General features: G+C 39.9%; 1 protein-coding gene across 1 annotated transcript; it reads left to right on the top strand.

Annotated features, from left to right (window-relative positions):
* On the top strand, positions 1-8,529 carry LOC107389081 (thromboxane-A synthase). The gene is made up of 13 exons (XM_015964968.3): positions 1-333; positions 525-618; positions 739-791; positions 917-1,013; positions 1,097-1,210; positions 1,286-1,374; positions 1,452-1,600; positions 2,365-2,495; positions 2,585-2,941; positions 3,029-3,117; positions 4,954-5,091; positions 7,055-7,217; positions 7,443-8,529. The coding sequence occupies exons 1-13, from the start codon at positions 233-235 to the stop codon at positions 7,554-7,556; spliced, it is 1,689 nt and encodes a 562-aa protein (XP_015820454.3). The 5' UTR covers positions 1-232; the 3' UTR covers positions 7,557-8,529.
* Positions 8,530-18,581: the final 10,052 nt, after the last annotated feature.

The following is an 18,581-nucleotide window of genomic DNA, read 5'->3' as shown; positions in this document are numbered from 1 at the left end:
AACAATAAAGAGTAACAGGAACCCCATCCCCTCCAAATAATAATTAACAGCTTTCTGGAAAAAGCAGAGGAGCCAGTCTAAGATAACAGGACGCAAGCAGACTGCCTCTGGTGTGATCGTGTCAAAAACAGGTGTAAATGTGTGATTTTTATTCCACAGAAAGGCAAACTGTTTAATCGCATCCGCAACAAGATTTTTTAACCTTTTGTTAAAAACTAAAGTGTGTTCCATCATGGGAACTGCAGATGACTTTCTAAGCATCTTTAAACTTGAGGCCAGCACAATTTCTGTGACATTCAGCCTCTTCCTCGTTTTCATGGGTCTCCTTTACTGGTAAGTAAACGCCAGGATTTGTGGTGTTAGTGCTCTGGAAGTAAACCAAAATCACATCGATAATGAAATCTGTCATTTCTCATAACATTTGCCTTTTTCAAATCTCTATACCAAATGTGTTTTCATGTGAAAGATGTGTTCTCTTTGGGTTTGTCTCTTCACTTCTTTTAAAATGTTAACCTTCCCTGCAGGTATTCAGTCTCTCCGTTCTCGGTCCTCTCTCGATGTGGGATCAAACATCCAAAGCCAGTGCCGTTCTTTGGGAACATGCTCATGTTTCGCAATGTGAGATCAAATTTAACTAATTATGTCATCTTCTCTTTCAGTTGTAATTTTTAGGGACTCAATAGAATTATTTGATCTTAAATTAATGCTATTTAAAGTCACAACAAACGTGTTTTTCAGGGCTTTTTGAGACCTCTCACTGATATTACAAAGACATATGGCAAAATAAGTGGGTGAGTAAAACCATGTTTTACAGTATAAACTTGTTTAAATGTTTTCATTATAAAAACTTGAGCTGCATGTGTTATTTACTTGATCTGACTTGTCTGGGCTAACATGGCTTCATGGTACCTTCCAGGTATTATTTGGGCCGCAGACCAGTGGTCCTGGTAGCAGACCCTGATCTACTCAGACAAGTGATGGTCAAGGACTTCAGTAACTTTTCTAATAGAATGGTGAGAACAATAACAGGATACCATAGTTTCAGTACAAGCTCTGATGTATTATAACCCCACATTTTCTAAATGTTGTGCACAAGTTTATTGTTACCACCAAGCCCATGAAAGACGGTCTGCTCAGGCTGAGGGATGAACGGTGGAAGAGGGTTCGGAGCATCCTAACTCCCTCCTTCAGTGCTGCCAAGCTGAAAGAAGTGAGATTATTAATGATGTTTTTGTCAGAAAACAGATAATCACTGGATTAATGCTCACATATCTTTCTCCCATAGATGGTTCCACTCATCAACACAGCCGTCGTTTCTTTGATGGACAACCTAAATAACCATGCTGAGTCGGGAAAAGCTTTTGACATCTACAGGTCACAAACAAACTGAAAATCAGCACAAATAGTCTTTCTGTTTATCGTATTTAATCTGTCTTTCTTTTTTCCTGTAGATGTTTTGGCTGCTTCACCATGGATGTCATCATCAACGTAGCTTTTGGCACCCAAGTGGACTCCCAGAAAAACCCAGACGATCCGCTGGTTCAACACGCTAACATGTTCTTCACCATGCCTTTCCTGAAGCCACTCACGCTGTTTACCAGTAAGTCACTGACCCTTACGGAAGATTTGAGTTGTGTGAAAATGTATTTGTCATTTTGCTGCTGTTTGCCTTTAATGTTTCAGATCAACAAACAAGTCCATTTAAGATGACTAGAAAATACAAGATGCTGTTTAAAATAATTTAAAGTAAATAAAAGCTGTCTAAACCAACTTTGCTCTATTAGAAAAATGAATTGCTCCCTGAATTTTATAACCAAACGTATCACCTTGGCTGGAAACAATCACAATCAGGTCTTTGTAGTAGTTGGTGATGAGTCTCCCACATCACTGGGGAAGAGTTTTGTCTTTCTCTTCTGTACAGATTTGTTGTATATAAATTTTAAAATATAAAATTTAGCCAGAAAGATTTGAAGGGATGTTGCTGCCAAAATTGAAATTTTGTCTGTTGACATATTTCTAAAAGTTAAATAAGTGGGAAAAAAATAAAATAAAATACCAGCCCAGTCATTCTCCTGACCCGGCTGTACTCCTTTTACTTTAGCTTAGCATAAAACACAGAAAGTGAATGGATCCGACTAGCATTGTAAGTAAAAAAAAGTCCTTAAAATCATTCAGTAGTGATCCCAACTCTCAATAGGGTTGGTTGAAACAGATTTTTTTTAACTCCTGAAAACAGATGCTGAAGGTAACCAGAAAAAAATGTTTTTTTTAATGCACAATAGACATGCATGTAACATTTGCATTGACACGTATAGACAGTTCACATTTTAAATTTGCTGACATTTTCTGGGTGTGTTTGCACAGTTCTCTGTCCTACTTTCATGACTCCTCTTGTACGACTCATCCCTAACAAAAGGCAAGTCCAGATTGACAAATTCTTCATCAGCAGCATTCAGAAGATCATAAAGCAGAGAGAAGAACAGCCTCCTGATCAGGTAGGTGTCTGGTTTAATATTTGAAAATTCTATCTACTCAATACAGGTGTCTTCTTTGGAATGATGTAAACAAGGATTTTTGCTTGTAGCGGCGTAGAGATCTCCTTCAGCTGATCTTAGATGCTCGGACTGGCCATGAGAGCGTTTCTTTGGAACACTTTGACACATTAAATCACTCTGATGAGTTTGGTGACAGGAGCCAAGAAACACAGCCATCGGCATCCAAGCGTGAACCCAGCGGTCCTCATCCAGAGGAATCGCTCATCAATTGTCCACAAAAAAGGACGCTAACAGAGGATGAGATTGTGGGTCAGTCTTTAGTCGTCCTCCTGGCAGGTTATGAAACGAGTAGCAACACGTTAGGCTTCTGCTGCTACCTGCTGGCCCTCCATCCTGAATGTCAGCACAAAGTCCAGGAGGAGGTGGATGAATTCTTTAAAAGACACGTGAGTTCAGTAGTTTTCTGGATCCAGTCAGATACTATTTTTACCATCAGACTATTGATAATTTAAACAAATGTTCATATTTGACAGGAGTCAACAGATTACGGAAATGTCCAAGAGCTGAAGTATTTAGACATGGTTATCAGTGAAACACTGAGGCTCTACCCTCCTGGTTTCAGGTAAGGAATCAAGACCTTTGAGTGTAAAATTATTAAAGAGCAAGTCACCCCCTACAAGAAAATTACTCCACTCCCACTTTATGTTCGAAAAATGCAACAAATGCTGTTGCCTGGCAGACCGAGAGGGCAGAGCCACCAGCACATATGCACACAGAGGCTCGCAGCAGCATTGTGACATATCAGCTGACGTCATTGTGTACCTCTTAGCCAATAGCGCTGGCAGATTTAAATTCAAATGCAGTAACGAGTTTTTACCCGATGATGAACACTGACCGTTTTAGACAGAATATGTAAATTTAAACTCATTCACTGCCATTGACGACTAAAGTCGTAATATGCATTTTTTTTTACCGTGTGGGCGTCGGAACGAGCCACTGCACTGTGTGAACAAACATCCCAGCTCTAAAGCCGATCTTCATCCATGTACGTCACACGTCACGTGATCAGGAAGCAGAAAATCTTTGTGTTAAGAGATTGTTTTGGGCCGCTGCTGTAAAAAAAAAAAGTGAGGCGCGAACCGGAAAAGCTTCTGCCGATCACAATTCAACAACAGATTATAAACAAATGGATAATGCTTGAAACGCGCAAATTCTTCCTGATTGTTAGGGTTTTTAATGTATTTTACTGTTTTAAATGTTCTTTTTTAAGTAATCATGTTGTAAAATTAGGCCTCAGGGCTGTTTCTTTTTTTTCCTTTCAGTCAAGCTCTGGGATGCTGTGGGGGTTGGTGGAATAATCTGCCTGGCAACAGGAAAACAGTCCTAGTTTCTGAGTGACTCAGCAGTTTCTGGCTGTTAGCCATAAATTAGGACTTCCTTTTTGGAATGTCCTGCCTTAGCCTAGAAGCAACGCTGTAATTGGCTAGTGTAGGACAGTGATGGATTGTTCTTTGTTCATATTTTCCTGTGTTTCAATAAAACCGCTTGGGTGAGAGGATAGAGCAGATTGGACGAAGGCCTTTGCAGGCTCTCGGCCGGTTGCTCTCCGCTGCATCCATTGTATAAAACCTTACTGACCCTTTCTCTTGTGTGGTTTATTTTAGGGACATAAAAATACCCAACACTGATGTAAGAGGTGAGTCTACTCTTAGTTTTGGTAGTTTTGGCGTTGACATCATCCTAGCGCCCAACGTTCTGTGACTCTTTAAAAACAATAAAAACGCTGAGAAATGCTGGCAGCGAAGGGCTTTACCAATCAGGAAATGGCTGGCAGTGAATGAGTTAAAGAGGGACTGCACACCACCAGAAAACGTAACTCCACCCTTAGTCAAGATTTGAAAAATGCTATAAAAGTGGGCGTTGCCAGGAGGCACAGAGTGGCATGGCCAAGTGTGGGGATTTTCCATCCCAGGAGGGGGTAGTGGGAGGAGACTGTACTGATGATGTGAAATTGTACCAACCCCAGTCAATCAAAAATTTAAAAGGCAGTAGCCTCAGTTCAACCCACAGAGGGCAGCACTAAGATGTTTTTAGACCTAGAATCTAGATGTAGTCAAGTTTACACAAACATGACAAAAAAGTCACAGAAACAGAAAGATTGCATTTGGAAAGACCCAATTAAACAATTTATAAGCAAAACAGTTATTTTGGGGTTTAGTTACTCTTTAACGAAGATGCACTGATGTGCCAAATTATTGAATACACGTGTCTACAGCACAACTAGACACTCATTTATATAGTTTATCAGCAAAAAAAATGTTGATTTGGGGATGACTTGCTCTTTAAATTACAGCTGTTCAAAAACTGCACTCAAAAAAGAAACTGCAGGATAAATACATGAAAACTGAGGGGGAGTTTATAAAAAAAGATGTTTTCTGTGCTAATTTCTTCATTCAAGGTACACTCGAGAAGTTGAGCATGACTGTGTGATAAATGGCCAGTTTCTTCCTAAAGGGGTGCTATTGGACATTTTTCCAGGCTTCTTCCATCTTGACCCAGACCACTGGCCAGAACCAGAGAAGTTCATCCCTGAGAGGTGTTTCAGTTATTTCTAAATCTCATAAAAAGTTGGCCTCGTTTAACTGTAACAATTCAATCAGGTTTTGTTGGGATAGTGATGCATTTACTGTGCAAGGCGAAAACAATAATCATTGATTTTAGCTTGTTATTCATACTCATTCAGCTTCATCCAAGGATAATATACGGACAATGGATTTGGAATCTTTTCGATCTTAAAAAATATTATTTTGTCATTTTAAGACAATTAAATGATTGCCACAAGTGAACCTTGCTGGAAAGGCAGGCAACTGCTTGGGGCTCCCAGGTGACAAGCCGGCCCCAGAGGGCTGACAAATTTTCAAGTCGGTCAGTGCGGTTACATTCACATCTAAATTGAGCATTGGCAATATTTGAGCTATTATCTGAGATAGAATGGGAACCTTTATCTGAGTTTACGTGTTCGTTAGGAAATCGAATGATTGAATTAGGTCTGTTCAGCCATGAGACAGTATGCTGTGACATACGTCTTTTCATGTTGACATTCTTTCAGTTAGTCAATAGTTACACAATAAATAAACTACTTAGTGGAATTGAAGCAGACGGTGTAAAAGTAGGACTTGACCAATGGCCTATGAAACAGAAAAATGCTGCAGCACAGCATATTTTAGCACATACATATTGCACTGTTTGATGGCGTTACACTTTAGATTCATGCAGTGTCTTTTGACAGTGATATTTTCAGAAAACAGCGTGTGCGGTTTTGCCACTTCTGCAAGAGGGAGCTTCCAGACAGGTCATAGCTCAGCCGTAAGCTGGGATGCCAGTTAAATGAAGGGAAATTCAGTTGTCAACTGCACTATCAGGGTTGGTTTGACTTCAGTCAGACACAAGGGTTTATATGAGTGACAGGGTGAGTGTCACTGTATCCTGATTGATCATGCGCCCTGGCTACTTGGCCAAGGGGATGTCCTTTTGGCTGACTGGTTAGCGTGCATGACTCTGACCTGGGAGTCTGGGGATCAAATCCCGCCTGGGCTCTTGTTGCTCCACCTTGCCACACATGCATTTTAAAAGCCAAACATTTCAGTTTTCTCTTACTGCACACAAACCCACTGATTTAAAAGCTGTCATCTGACAGCATAGCATAGCATAGCATAGTTTATTTATATAGCACGTTTAAAATGCAGCATGGGAGCTGTCCAAAGTGCTGCACAGGCTAAAACAAAACACAACCATTACAAGGAGCTAAAACAGAGGATAAAAATCTCAATCAAAGGCAGATAAACCATGATGAATACTAAGAACACAATTAAAACAATGATACAATAAAACTCTAAAACGAGTCACTGTCTAAAAGCCAAAGTGTAAAAGTGGGTCTTTAAACGAGATTTAAAAACCGCCAGAGATGGAGCCTGCCGAACTCCAATGGGCAATGAGTTCCATAGCTTTGGGGCAGCATACACAAATGCTCGATCACCCCGCGAGACAGCACTGTTTGCCGTCTCACACTCCCTGACAAGTCACTTCCCCGCCCTCCCGCAGCTACTCTGTGGCACACTTCTTTGCCACTGTTCACGCCCTCACGTGAGCAGATTTACTCCGTCAGACAATGCTACACCCCTCCCCCACCTCACTTCCTAGTCTCCATTGCTGGACAGCAGGTCTTTGTGCTTGGAGCCACATGACAAACTGACTCTGTGCTGTTTGCATTTTTAGGTGCACACTTGTTAAAATAATCTTTTCTGGAACTAAAGGAGGGTTATAGGAGTATTTTATTATGATCAAAGTCCTAGCATTTACATCAAAAGTGCATTTAGTCAAAACCGAAATGCAAAATAGTAAATTTTAAAAAAGTACAATTTAAAGCAAAATAAATCATGTGTTTAAACCATGTAAATGTTGTTTTACATGTGTGTTTTTTACACAGACATTGTGACCTTTTTAAGATCTTCTCTAAACACTTTAAAACCTAACTTTTCTCACCTGTTCTTGACCTCCAGGTTTACACCTGAAGCCAAGGCCAGTCGACATCCATTCGCCTACCTGCCTTTTGGGGCTGGACCTCGTAACTGTGTGGGAATGAGGCTCGCCCAGCTGGAAATGAAAATGGCTTTAGTCCATTTGTTCCACAGATTCAACATCGTGGCCTGTTCTGAGACCAAGGTGGGTTGACTCAGCAACAAACAAAAGTGTTGTTTTTATCCCATTGCTCAACCATTATTATCTGGGTATAAATGTAACTCTGTCTGAACATTTTTTTATTTGGAATGTGCTTACACTTCATCATTTTCATGAATATCATTACCCCCTGACCCCTATTTAAACTTTTGTATAAAAATGTAAAAAAAGACTGACCTTCAATTTAAGGAGATTTTTTTTGTCTTTCAGGTTCCTCTTAACCTGAAGTCATTTGGCACTCTAGGACCTAAGGATGGCATATTTGTGAAAGTCACAAGGAGAAACCAGGGAGAAGAGACAAATGACCCTCAATCAGATTATTAAAACCTCAAATCTCACTGAAATCTTTAGTAAAACACAACCAGCTGTGACCCCCTATGAAAAGAAAATAGTCAGTAATTTGGGGATAAAAATTGACTCCTCACTTAATCTTGCCACACGTAAATACAGTGGTGAGGTCCTGTTTTTTTAATCTGAAACGACTATCCAGGATCGGGCCTCTGCTGTCCAGAGCTCATCTGAAGTCTGTGTTGCATGCATTCGTCCTGTCCTGTCTGGACGGCTGTAACGCTCTATATGCCGGTCTGGCCCAGTGCACGGTTGCACGGCTCCAATTCGTACAGAACTCAGCGGCTAGGTTCCTGACAGGTACTAGATGTCGAGATCACATTACTCCAGTGCTGGATGCTCTGCACTGGCTCCCGGTGCAATGTCGAGCTAAATTTAAGATCTTAACTCTTGTTTTGAAGGCCCTCCAGGGCAGTGCCCCCTCTTACATTACTGCACTTTTGCACAAGTATGCTCCATCTCGGTCTCTTCGCTCAGCCAAGCAGGGACGTCTGGTGGTCCCCCGGTCGAAATATCGATCGAGGGGTTATCGTGCATTTTCTGTTTTGGCTCCAACTCTGTGGAATGAATTGCCATTGAGCATTAGGCAGGCGTCGTCCCTTCAAGTCTTTAAGTCTCGTCTAAAGACTCATTTTGATTTGATTGCTTTTCAGCGCTAGGGTTCATTATGGTTTTTAATACTTCTTCTGTTTGATCAGGATGCTTGATCTTATTTTGTCCACCATTTGTTTTAATTTGATTAGTCTAATTCCGTTATCTCTCTGTATTTGTAATATTGCTTGCTTGTTATTTTATGATTTTATGTTTTTATCTTGCTTTTATGCCCAGGTACTGGGAATGTTTTTATGATGATGCTGTTCAGCACCTTGGACTTCTGATAACGTTGCGGAAGGTGCTCTACAAATAAAATTGATTGATTGATTCTATATTAAAACTGTGGATCTCTGTCTCATGTTTATTTATTTATTTTTCATTTACATAGCGCTAAGTTAACTCTTCACACATGTTTCAGTTTGTTTTTTGTTAAATGGGAAAATTTACCGTCAACACATTTTCTTTATTTAAAAGACTATCTGATCTTGTTTTATTTGCAACATTTTGACTGTTCAGTAACAGTTATCATTAAAGAAAGATTTTAATCATATAAAACAATTTCTCTACTTATGTTATTTTACTTATACACAAAATGAGTGATTCACTGACAATTTACTTAAAAGTTCTTTGGAAATAAAATGAATAATTGACAACTTTGATGGTTTCTTATATTGTTTTTTTTTTTAGATATTCTTCTTATTATATATTTTTTAAATCTAAGGGCATTAACCCTGAAATGAATGTAACAACACATATTTGACTGAGGTTCTTTAAAATGTTTCCATTGTGAACCTTGGATCATCAAAGTAGAGTATGTTTAAACTAATAGGGGTCAAAAAAGGGTCAATTATGACCTCGTGAACAAGGACATGGGACAAATGACAAAGCTGCCCAAGCATTGGTTTACAGGTCTTCTAATAAAACACGCAAAACTAGAATTGACTTTGTAAAAATGCACATAAGGTGTCCCGTCAATGGAATATGTTGTTTTGGAACAGAAATCTGGATTTTTGTCACGTCTACTGTATGTAGTAAGTAGTGTTTCTATGAAATATTATCATATTTGTATTGTTGTATTTCTGTGAGGAATTAGTTAAGAATAACTACAGCTTACAAAAATTGTGAGTCAACTGAAGTATTTCAGTCTGGTATGACAACAGGATGTCTCTGTGTGCAGAAAGTTCACCTCATATGAAAGACAATGTCCCTCAGGATAATACGGCATCACTAGGGATTAGTTAGTTACTCTGAGGTTTCTCATCTCTCACTCCCTACATGGGAGTGAACAGTTTCTCCCAAAGTTAATAAAAGGTTGCTTTGGATTTTGGGAAATCAGACTGGGCTGAGGTTTACTCCAGGCAAATGCATGAATCTGAACTGATATGGACCGGATTGAAATAAATCTGTTACCTTTTTTAAATGTAATCCTTGTCATCATCATAGTATTTTTCCACTTCAAGATACAGGAACAGCTCAACATTGAAATGATTCACATTTTTCTCAGAGGGCACCACCTAACAGCAGGAAAAATTGGTTTTTCATTGTTTTGTAACAACCCCCACCCCCCGAATTGATGTCTGAGCGCCGAAGATGAGCCTTACAGTTTTACTCTCACAGGTGGAGCAGTATAGCTTCAGCTATAGTACCTCGCCTGATACCGAAACTGTATCACAAATTACTTTGGTTGTTTTAAATATTGACGGACACAGAGAATGAAATGAAAGACAAAGGTGGGGAGAAGGAAGGAAAAGGTGGGGTACGGAAAAGAATGGTTCACAAAAATAAACAATAAAGGATATAAAAATATCTGCTTCTAGACCTGCAGAAAAATAAAAACAAAGGAGGACACGCAAAAACACAACGCAACCAAAATATCCCTGTGCCAACCGTATGAGGACGTATAACAGTAACAGTTTTTGATGAAAAGTACATGGTAATAATTCACAGTGCATTTAGTGCCAACCACAGCCTGAGGTGATGTGTCAAAAGGCCCAAGTCCATATGTGAGAGCACCATGTGAGCACCTGTGTGTGCGTACACTCGCTTGTGGTTTCTCTAGGAGTATTCAGTAGTGAGTATGATGGGGCCAAAGTTCTGCCCCCAGAGATCCATGGAAGATGGAGGAGTTCCAAGCCCCAGAGGTCTACCCTGGAGACAAGCGCATTTCCACCCAGTGGGTTAATGATGCCTGAATAAATATTTATGGGCAACCCCCCCCCCCCCTCCACAGTAAACTATAAATTGCATACTTTTAGGCAGGCACGTTTCACAAGTCTTTACATTGCTACAGTGTTTCTATGGCCCACATCTTTTTTGCATTTTGTAAAGTCCAGAAACACTATTTTGTACAATCTAAAGCTGCCATTTGAAAAATGAAAATCATAAAATTTGTGTTGACATTTTTATAAATTAGACACAAGTAGGTTTGAAACTAAACTGAATGCAATCAAGAAAAAAAAAAAAGAACACTGTTCTCGCCTGGCTGGGTTGTGTGTCTGACTCCTGCCCCAGATCCTCTTCTTTCGGTGTGCTGATTAACGGGTCGGGTCAATTTGTGTGCTCCAGTCTTAACCTCGTTATCAGGATTTATAACTGGATGACATTTCGCCCACTTCATTCAGATTCCCTGTTTGTTGTCAGCTTCTCCACCATGACTCATTTCTATGCTTGTTGTCATTTAGGTAAAAGACTGTCTAAACCAACAGGGGCCAGACAAATAAACAAGATGGGCCAGAAACAAACATGGCCAAACACCTCAAAAGAATAATTAACAGGTTTAGGGGAGGGGGGGACAAAAAGGAGAAGAACCAGTCTGAGATCCCAGAACACATCTCTTTTTGATGTTTTCGTGTTAGTAACAAGTGTAATTGTGTGTTTGTTGAAGGAAAAGGAAAAGTTTTTATTTCTATTAGCAATAATCATTTTGGAACCTACATTTGATGTATCCATCATGGGGACTGTAGGTGACTTTCTAAACATGTTTAAGGTTGAGGCTAGCACAATTTCTGTCACATTCAGCCTCTTTTTTGTTTTTCTGGGTCTCCTTTACTGGTAAGTGTACGCCAGGATTTGTGACTTCTTTACTGTGGGTAAACCAGTCATTTGTCAATGGATTTGTCTATTTTTTGCTCGTAGAAACCCAAATGTGTTTTCATGTCAAAAATATGTTCTCCTTGTATTTGTCTCTTCACTTCTATTAAAATTTTAACCTTCCCTGCAGGTATTCAGTCTATCCGTTCTCAGTCCTCTCTCGATGTGGGATCAAACATCCAAAGCCAGTGCCGTTCATGTTTCGCAATGTAAGATCTAGTTTAACAAAGAAATTATGTCACCTTCTCTTTCATTCTTTATTTTTGTCCTTTAAGGACTCAGTAGAACACATTTCATATGAATGCATTTGCTTTCTTCAAAGTCACAACAAGCATGTTTTTCAGGGGGCTTTCAAACCTCTCACTGATATTACAAAGACATATGGCAAAATTAGTGGGTGAGTAAAGCTATGTTTTACAGTCTAAAATAATTAATTAATATGTAAAAACTTTAGCTGCAGGTTTTAATGACGTTTTCTGACTTGTCTGGGCTAACATGCAATGAAAAAAAAGATCTGTTGGATTTACGTAATTGAATCATGTACATCGGTTGCATGAAATTAGATTTGATTTTATAACTTCTTTATGTAATGCCAACATGTTAAATACATGTTAATTAAACAGGAACATTTCATGTTAGTACAACATACATTTAACATGTTGTCACTACATGTAACTACATGGTTTAATGGTACGTTCCAGGTATTATTTGGGCCGCAGACCAGTGGTCCTGGTAGCAGACCCTGATCTACTCAGACAAGTGATGGTCAAGGACTTCAGTAACTTTTCTAATAGAATGGTGAGAACAACAACAGGTTATATACAGTGGGGCAAAAAAGTATTTAGTCAGCCACCGATTGTGCAAGTTCTCCCACTTAGAATGATGACAGAGGTCAGTCATTTTCATCATAGGTACACTTCAACTGTGAGAGATAGAATGTGGGAAAAAAAAATCCATGAATTCACATGGCAGGATTTTTAAAGAATTTATTTGTAAATCAGGGTGGACAATAAGTATTTGGTCAATAACAAAAATTCAACTCAATACTTTGTAACATAACCTTTGTTGGCAATAACAGAGGTCAAACGATTACTATAGGTCTTTACCAGGTTTGCACACACAGTAGCTGGTATTTTGGCCCATTCCTCCATGCAGATCTTCTCGAGAGCAGTGACGTTTTGGGGCTGTCGCCGAGCAACATGGACTTTCAACTCCCTCCACAGATTTCCTATGGGGTTGAGGTCTGGAGACTGGCTAGGTCACTCCAGGACTTTCAAATGCTTCTTATGGAGCCACTCCTTTGTTGCCCGGGTGGTGTGTTTGGGATCATTGTCGTGTTGGAAGACCCAGCCACGTTTCGTCTTCAAAGCTCTCACTGATGGAAGGAGGTTTTGGCTCAGAATCTCACGATACATGGCCCCATTCATTCTGTCCTTAACACGGATCAGTCGTCCTGTCCCCTTAGCAGAAAAACAGCCCCAAAGCATGATGTTCCCACCCCCATGCTTCACAGTAGGTATGGTGTTCTTGGGATGCAACTCAGTATTCTTCTTCCTCCAAACACGACGAGTTGAGTTTATACCAAAAAGTTCTACTTAGGTTTCATCTGACCACATGACATTCTCCCAATCCTCTGCTGTATCATCCATGTGATCTCTGGCAAACTTCAAACGGGCCTGGACATGCACTGGCTTCAGCAGCGGAACACGTCTGGCACTGCAGGATTTGATTCCCTGCCGTTGTAGTGTGTTACTGATGGTGACCTTTGTTACTGTGGTCCCAGCTCTCTGCAGGTCATTCGTCATTCACCAGGTCTCCCCCCGTGTGGTTCTGGGATTCTTACTCACCGTTCTCATGATCATTTTGACCCCACGGGATGAGATCTTGCGTGGAGCCCCAGATCGAGGGAGATTATCAGTGGTCTTGTATGTCTTCCATTTTCTGATAATTGCGCCCACAGTTGATTTTTTCACACCGAGCTGCTTGCCTATTGTAGAGTCACTCTTCCCAGTCTGGTGCAGGTCTACAATTCTTTTCCTGGTGTCCTTCGAAAGCTCTTTGGTATTGGCCAAAGTGGAGTTTGGAGTCTGACTGTTTGAGGCTGTGGACAGGTGTCTTTTATACAGCTAATGAGTTCAAACAGGTGCCATTATTACAGGTAACGAGTGGAGGACAGAAAAGCTTCTTAAAGAAGACGTTACAGGTCTGTGAGAGCCAGAGATTTTCCTTGTTTGAAGTGGCCAAATACTTATTTTCCACCCTGATTTACAAATAAATTCTTTAAAAATCCTGCCATGTGAATTCATGGATTTTCTTTTTCCACATTCTGTCTCTCACAGTTGAAGTGTACCTATGATGAAAATTACTGACCTCTGTAATGACAAGCTGGCGCTGGTAACTGAGAGGCTGGTGCTGCTTACTGAGGAATAGCACCTTTACCAGCGTTATTACTAGGTACGCTAGGGACTAGCAGCCCTCGGCTGGTCATTGACTTGTTCAAACACTCCCTCTGCTGTCTATTAGCATGGATAGGCTAGCGTTAGCCTGGACGGGCTGGTGTTAGCATTGGAGAGGCTAGCCATTAACGTGCCTAGGCTGGCCACTAGCTGAATTTCCTACCTCCTCGACGGACCATTAGCATGGATAGGCTGGCGTTAGCATCAGAGAGGCTAGCCATTAGTGTGCCTAGGCTTGCCACTTGCTGGATTTCCTACCCCCTCAACGGTCCTTAAGCATGGATAGACCCAGTGCCCAAAGTACCCTTTTCCCCGTCTTCCATCAGATCTTACCATTCAAAACTGTCATACTTGGATACGGTGCAGGCACTAGGACCATGCGGAGGCAGCCTCTTCAAGCTGAAGCCTAGTTTCCCTTAGACCCGCCCACAAGCTCACTGATTGGCTCTGCCATGTCAGGCTAACGTGTGATTGGCTGACCCTCTAACTTGTGTGTGTGTGTGTGTGTGTATGTGTGTGTGTGTGTGTGTGTGTGCGCCTGCTCTGTCTTCTCGATCCCCAGTGAGTCGTGGAGGATGGCTGCTTATACTGAGCCAGGATTCTCTGGAGGTTTCTTCCTGTTAAAAGGGAGTTTTCCTCTCCACTGTCGCTTTATGCTTGCTTAGTATGAGGATTGCTGTATAGTCAGTGACTTGATGCAATTTGCTGGGTTCCTTATATAGGAAACATTATTTCTGACTGGCTTAATGAACTGACCTGAATTGGAATGTTTATTATGTGAAGTGCCTTGAGACGACTCTTGTCGTGATTTGGCGCTATATAAATAAACTTGAATTGAACTTGCTGCCATAGAGACGACAGACCGGTGTTTTGCTTGTCGGCAGGAGTCTGTGTTCATCTACCCGTAAGTTTTTATTCAGCCTGCATCACGTCAGCTGGATGGATTTTAACCTCAGAGCTTTTGTTTACATTAACATTTGAGTTCGTGGTTAGTGTGTGTGTGTGTGTGTGTGTGTGTGTGTGTGTGTGTGTGTGTGTGTGTGTGTGTGTGTGTGTGTGTGTGTGTGTGTGTGTGCGTGTGTGTGTGTGTGCGTGTGCCCCCTCATAAGGAGAGAAGGTGATATTCAATCTGATTATGTGTAAAGGATGTTGTTAGATTGGTAGCAGAGCTCTCAGGTTTAGGGTGAAGCATGGACGTCACTAGGATTGAGATATAGGGGGGACTTAGCCCCAGGAGCTTGACCTTGAACGTTTTTTTGTCACACCCTGCAAAAACTTTGTCAATTAATTCATTATATGAAGAACATTTAACAAAACCTATTATTTTATCACTTTCTTTTCCTTTCCTACCTTTGTGCATTTTCTCTCTTCTTTTTATAAAAAATAACACTTACTCAGTTCATTAGTGGGGTCTATGCTGAAGAAAGATTTTATGTTAGTCCATTAAAAATTAGATGTGTTATATTTCCAAATAAAGCTATTCATTTCAGTCTACTGCACTTAACAGGGGGAAATGATGTAGTCTTTTATTTAATTTGTTTAATTACAACTTGTTTAATTATAAATGTTACTGAAATGTGACAAAGAACAAATGAATAATTGTCAAACTTTTATTCTGCCAAATGAGTGTGCAGTTGACAGTTTTAATATATGAATAACACTGCTATGATATGGAATAAAGGAGTGTGTAATTAACAATTACAAGACAAAATACCAGTGTATATAAAAAATATCCAGCAAATAGTAGAACTTATAATACAGAAAGTCAACTATACAGATACAACTTGGCATAAGGTTGCAGGTCACATGATAATTATAGTTTTTTTTTTCTCAAGGTCTCTTACCTGTTCACTCCTAAATAGAAAACTGTTCAATTTTGCTTGGGAACTTTGTGCTCAGGTAAATGCTCATAACGGTGCGCTCGCCCCTGTTTTCGCTGTAGATCACTGACCTTGACCATGCAGATCTCCTCAGCATCAACCACCTGGTCTCTCTCCTGTTCCTCACTCACTCTCTTAAAAAATCTTCGTATATCCATCTAGCCAACACATTGAAAATCATTTTCAATTTCTAATGCCAAAACAAATGCTACTATGCCATTTAGTTTTCACTCACAATAACTGAAACAGCCATTGGTGGATAAATGGGACAGAATATAGACAACTGTTAGCCTAATATAGCCTATGTTTGGTTGCTCATGATGATGGCATTTTCCATAACGTCACATTAAGCTGCCAAAATTTATGTTAAAGTTAGATGAGTACAATATCTCCTTTCTTTACCATAGGTAAACATAGGAAATATTAAGCAACTGACAACCCACATGGAAAGAAGTCATAAACATATAGGTTTTAATATATGTTTTGATATAGCTTTTGAATATATGTGACATATATGAAACTGGCTGTTTACTATATTATAGATACATATATGTACCTATAATAAATTATATATATATTATAGAAAAAATATATAATATAGAAAATTGGTCAATAATATACTCATTCGGCCATATTCTGATTCAGGTTTTTAGTGTGGAGTGATTTTTGTGCCACCAACTGGAGCGTGCAGTGATCAATCTGCAAGAGCACAACCTGCTCTGCAGTCATATGCAGCCCTCTCTGCATGCTCAACTCCGTCTCTGCCTGCACAAATCTCCCTGTTGTTGCTCAATTTGCAATTTTTAAAGCAATGTAGCCTCTCCGTCAGCCAATGACAGCTCACCATTATGCAATCAAAGCATGTCCAGGAAATACTGCCAGGAAAATTGCACTTTTTTCAGATAAAGAGGACTTTATATAATTATATTTAATTAGGTTGATTAACCCTCCTCTTTTCCTGGGACATTTCCACTGTTCACTTCCTTTTACACATCAAGGGATCATTTATGTCTAACCAAACAGAGAAGAAACACTTTATATGTTGAAATTAAAAGTCCTCTTTAACTGAAAAGAGTGCAATTTAACAATTTTAGGAATGGGCCATGTGTCTTTTCTGGAAGTCAAATATGGTCACCCTAATCATGACACATGAATTACAACAAAGTATTTTGCAGGCAGTGGATGGTGACTGGTAGCTAACCAGCAGCAGAAAGCAGTTCAATAAGCTGTTAAATGGGTGTTTTTCTGTAAAGCAGTGTTTCCTGGACATGCTTTGATTGGATAAAACAGAGCTGTCTGTGATTGACTGTTGGAGAGGCTACTTGTTGAGGAGAGCAGGGAGAGATTTGCATGCGCAGAGACAGAGTTGAGCCCACAGAGCGGGCTGCAGCTCCTGCACACAAGCGCAGAGCAGGTTCTGTTTGTGCAGACTCATTATTGTACGCTCAAGTTGGTGGTACTAAGTCACTCAATGAACTGGCTGGCTCGTTAATGTCACTTCAGGGGAGTTTTCCGACCATTTTACTTGACATCAAAGCTTTTCATTATGGTTTGCGGCATGTAAACATGCTAGCGGAGTTAGCATTAGCATGTCGGTGCGGTCGCATTTTCCTCTCTCTGAAGTCTGAACTATAACCTTGAAATATTAACGGTGTGCTGCTGTTGCTGTCTTACCCTAATGTGATGTTGAGTGACTTACATGAGCGCTGAGCAGAGTTTGCTCAACGATATATAGGTTTTGCTGTATCACCCCTGCCCCTGACTTGTCAACACAGCTGCGGGAAGTGGAGGAAGTTCTTTCTTGATACTTCCTGTGTGCGACGGTGTAGTTCTATATTCATTAATTATTATTTCAGTTTCAGACTAAAAAACTCATGTACCAACTACACGTGTCGTGATTGTGTTGAGCATGTAGATGTGAACAAATAAAGAAAGTTAACTGAAAAAAATTAAAATAAAAAACCAAAATGATAGGGGGGCTTGTGATGATTTCAGGGGGGCTTCAGCCCCCCCTAAAACGGACCTAACGACGTCAGCGGGGTGAAGTTCAGAGTGAGATCATGGAATTGGATCAGGAATTTCCTACAGACAGGAAAAGACCCCAGCTTACATAGCTGCAGATCACACTGGATAACTTCACATGGTTGCATTTAAACTACTTATTTTATTTTACTCATTTTACCACCTCTCACATGAGCTGTCTTTAGTGAGCGCAAAGTCAGTGTTGTTGTACGCCCGTGCAATGACAAATTATTTTGCATCTTGAATACTGTTCAGTGTACTTACTGAATGAGTGGCTTTTAAGGCTAAATGAGTAAAACAGCGAATACTGACAGGACAACTTGAGTGTTCTCCCATTATCTTCTTTTTTTGTAATGCATTGCATTACTACCTCGTACCGGAACAGGACTCAGTATTGGAAGATAATCAAAAATCAAACAACTTGGACAAAAATGTGGTTATAACATCTCTAGATATGTCAGCTTTAAAAACTAAAACAATTATTTATGAACTAACATTACCTTCAATTAATGATACTAAATAACATATTTTTCCTAGTTTATATTGTTGTTAGAACCCAAGGATCTCATTATCTGAATTTTCAAACTTGTTGGATCGTAAATCTGTTTAAAAAATTTGCTCTATATGTGCCCTTTAATTTACTTTGAGCACCCGCCCCTTCAGCGGTCTCTGCACGGCCCTGCTCACTACATTTCTTTTCATTCGTCACTTTTCCCACTCTGAATTTATTTTAAATGTAAATTTTAAAATTGATGCAGTAATATGATGCAGAAGCGTCTAAACATGCATCTCTTATTTCTTTTTAGTGTTCCTGCTGAATTCTGAACATCTTGTAATAATAAAACTTACTAATTACCCTCAAAGAGTCTGCTGTATTGGAAACTTTCAACACAAATAATATCTTAATACTGGCGAGGCACAGACGCAGTAGAGAAAAAATAAAGCCTCAAAGCAAAATA

Source organism: Nothobranchius furzeri, chromosome 4 (assembly GCF_043380555.1).
Source record: "Nothobranchius furzeri strain GRZ-AD chromosome 4, NfurGRZ-RIMD1, whole genome shotgun sequence".
NCBI classification, from domain to species: domain Eukaryota; kingdom Metazoa; phylum Chordata; class Actinopteri; order Cyprinodontiformes; family Nothobranchiidae; genus Nothobranchius; species Nothobranchius furzeri.
Note: the sequence above shows the minus strand (reverse complement) of the source record. Positions and strands in the feature narration are given on the sequence as shown.

Bases quoted from the DNA above. Each gene is read 5' to 3' on its own strand.
- LOC107389081 (XM_015964968.3), top strand. From the start codon at position 233: ATGGGAACTGCAGATGACTTTCTAAGCATCTTTAAACTTGAGGCCAGC. The intron at 334-524 runs GTAAGTAAACGC...CCTTCCCTGCAG, and splicing joins TTCATGGGTCTCCTTTACTG to GTATTCAGTCTCTCCGTTCT. The intron at 1,601-2,364 runs GTAAGTCACTGA...GTGTTTGCACAG, and splicing joins GCCACTCACGCTGTTTACCA to TTCTCTGTCCTACTTTCATG.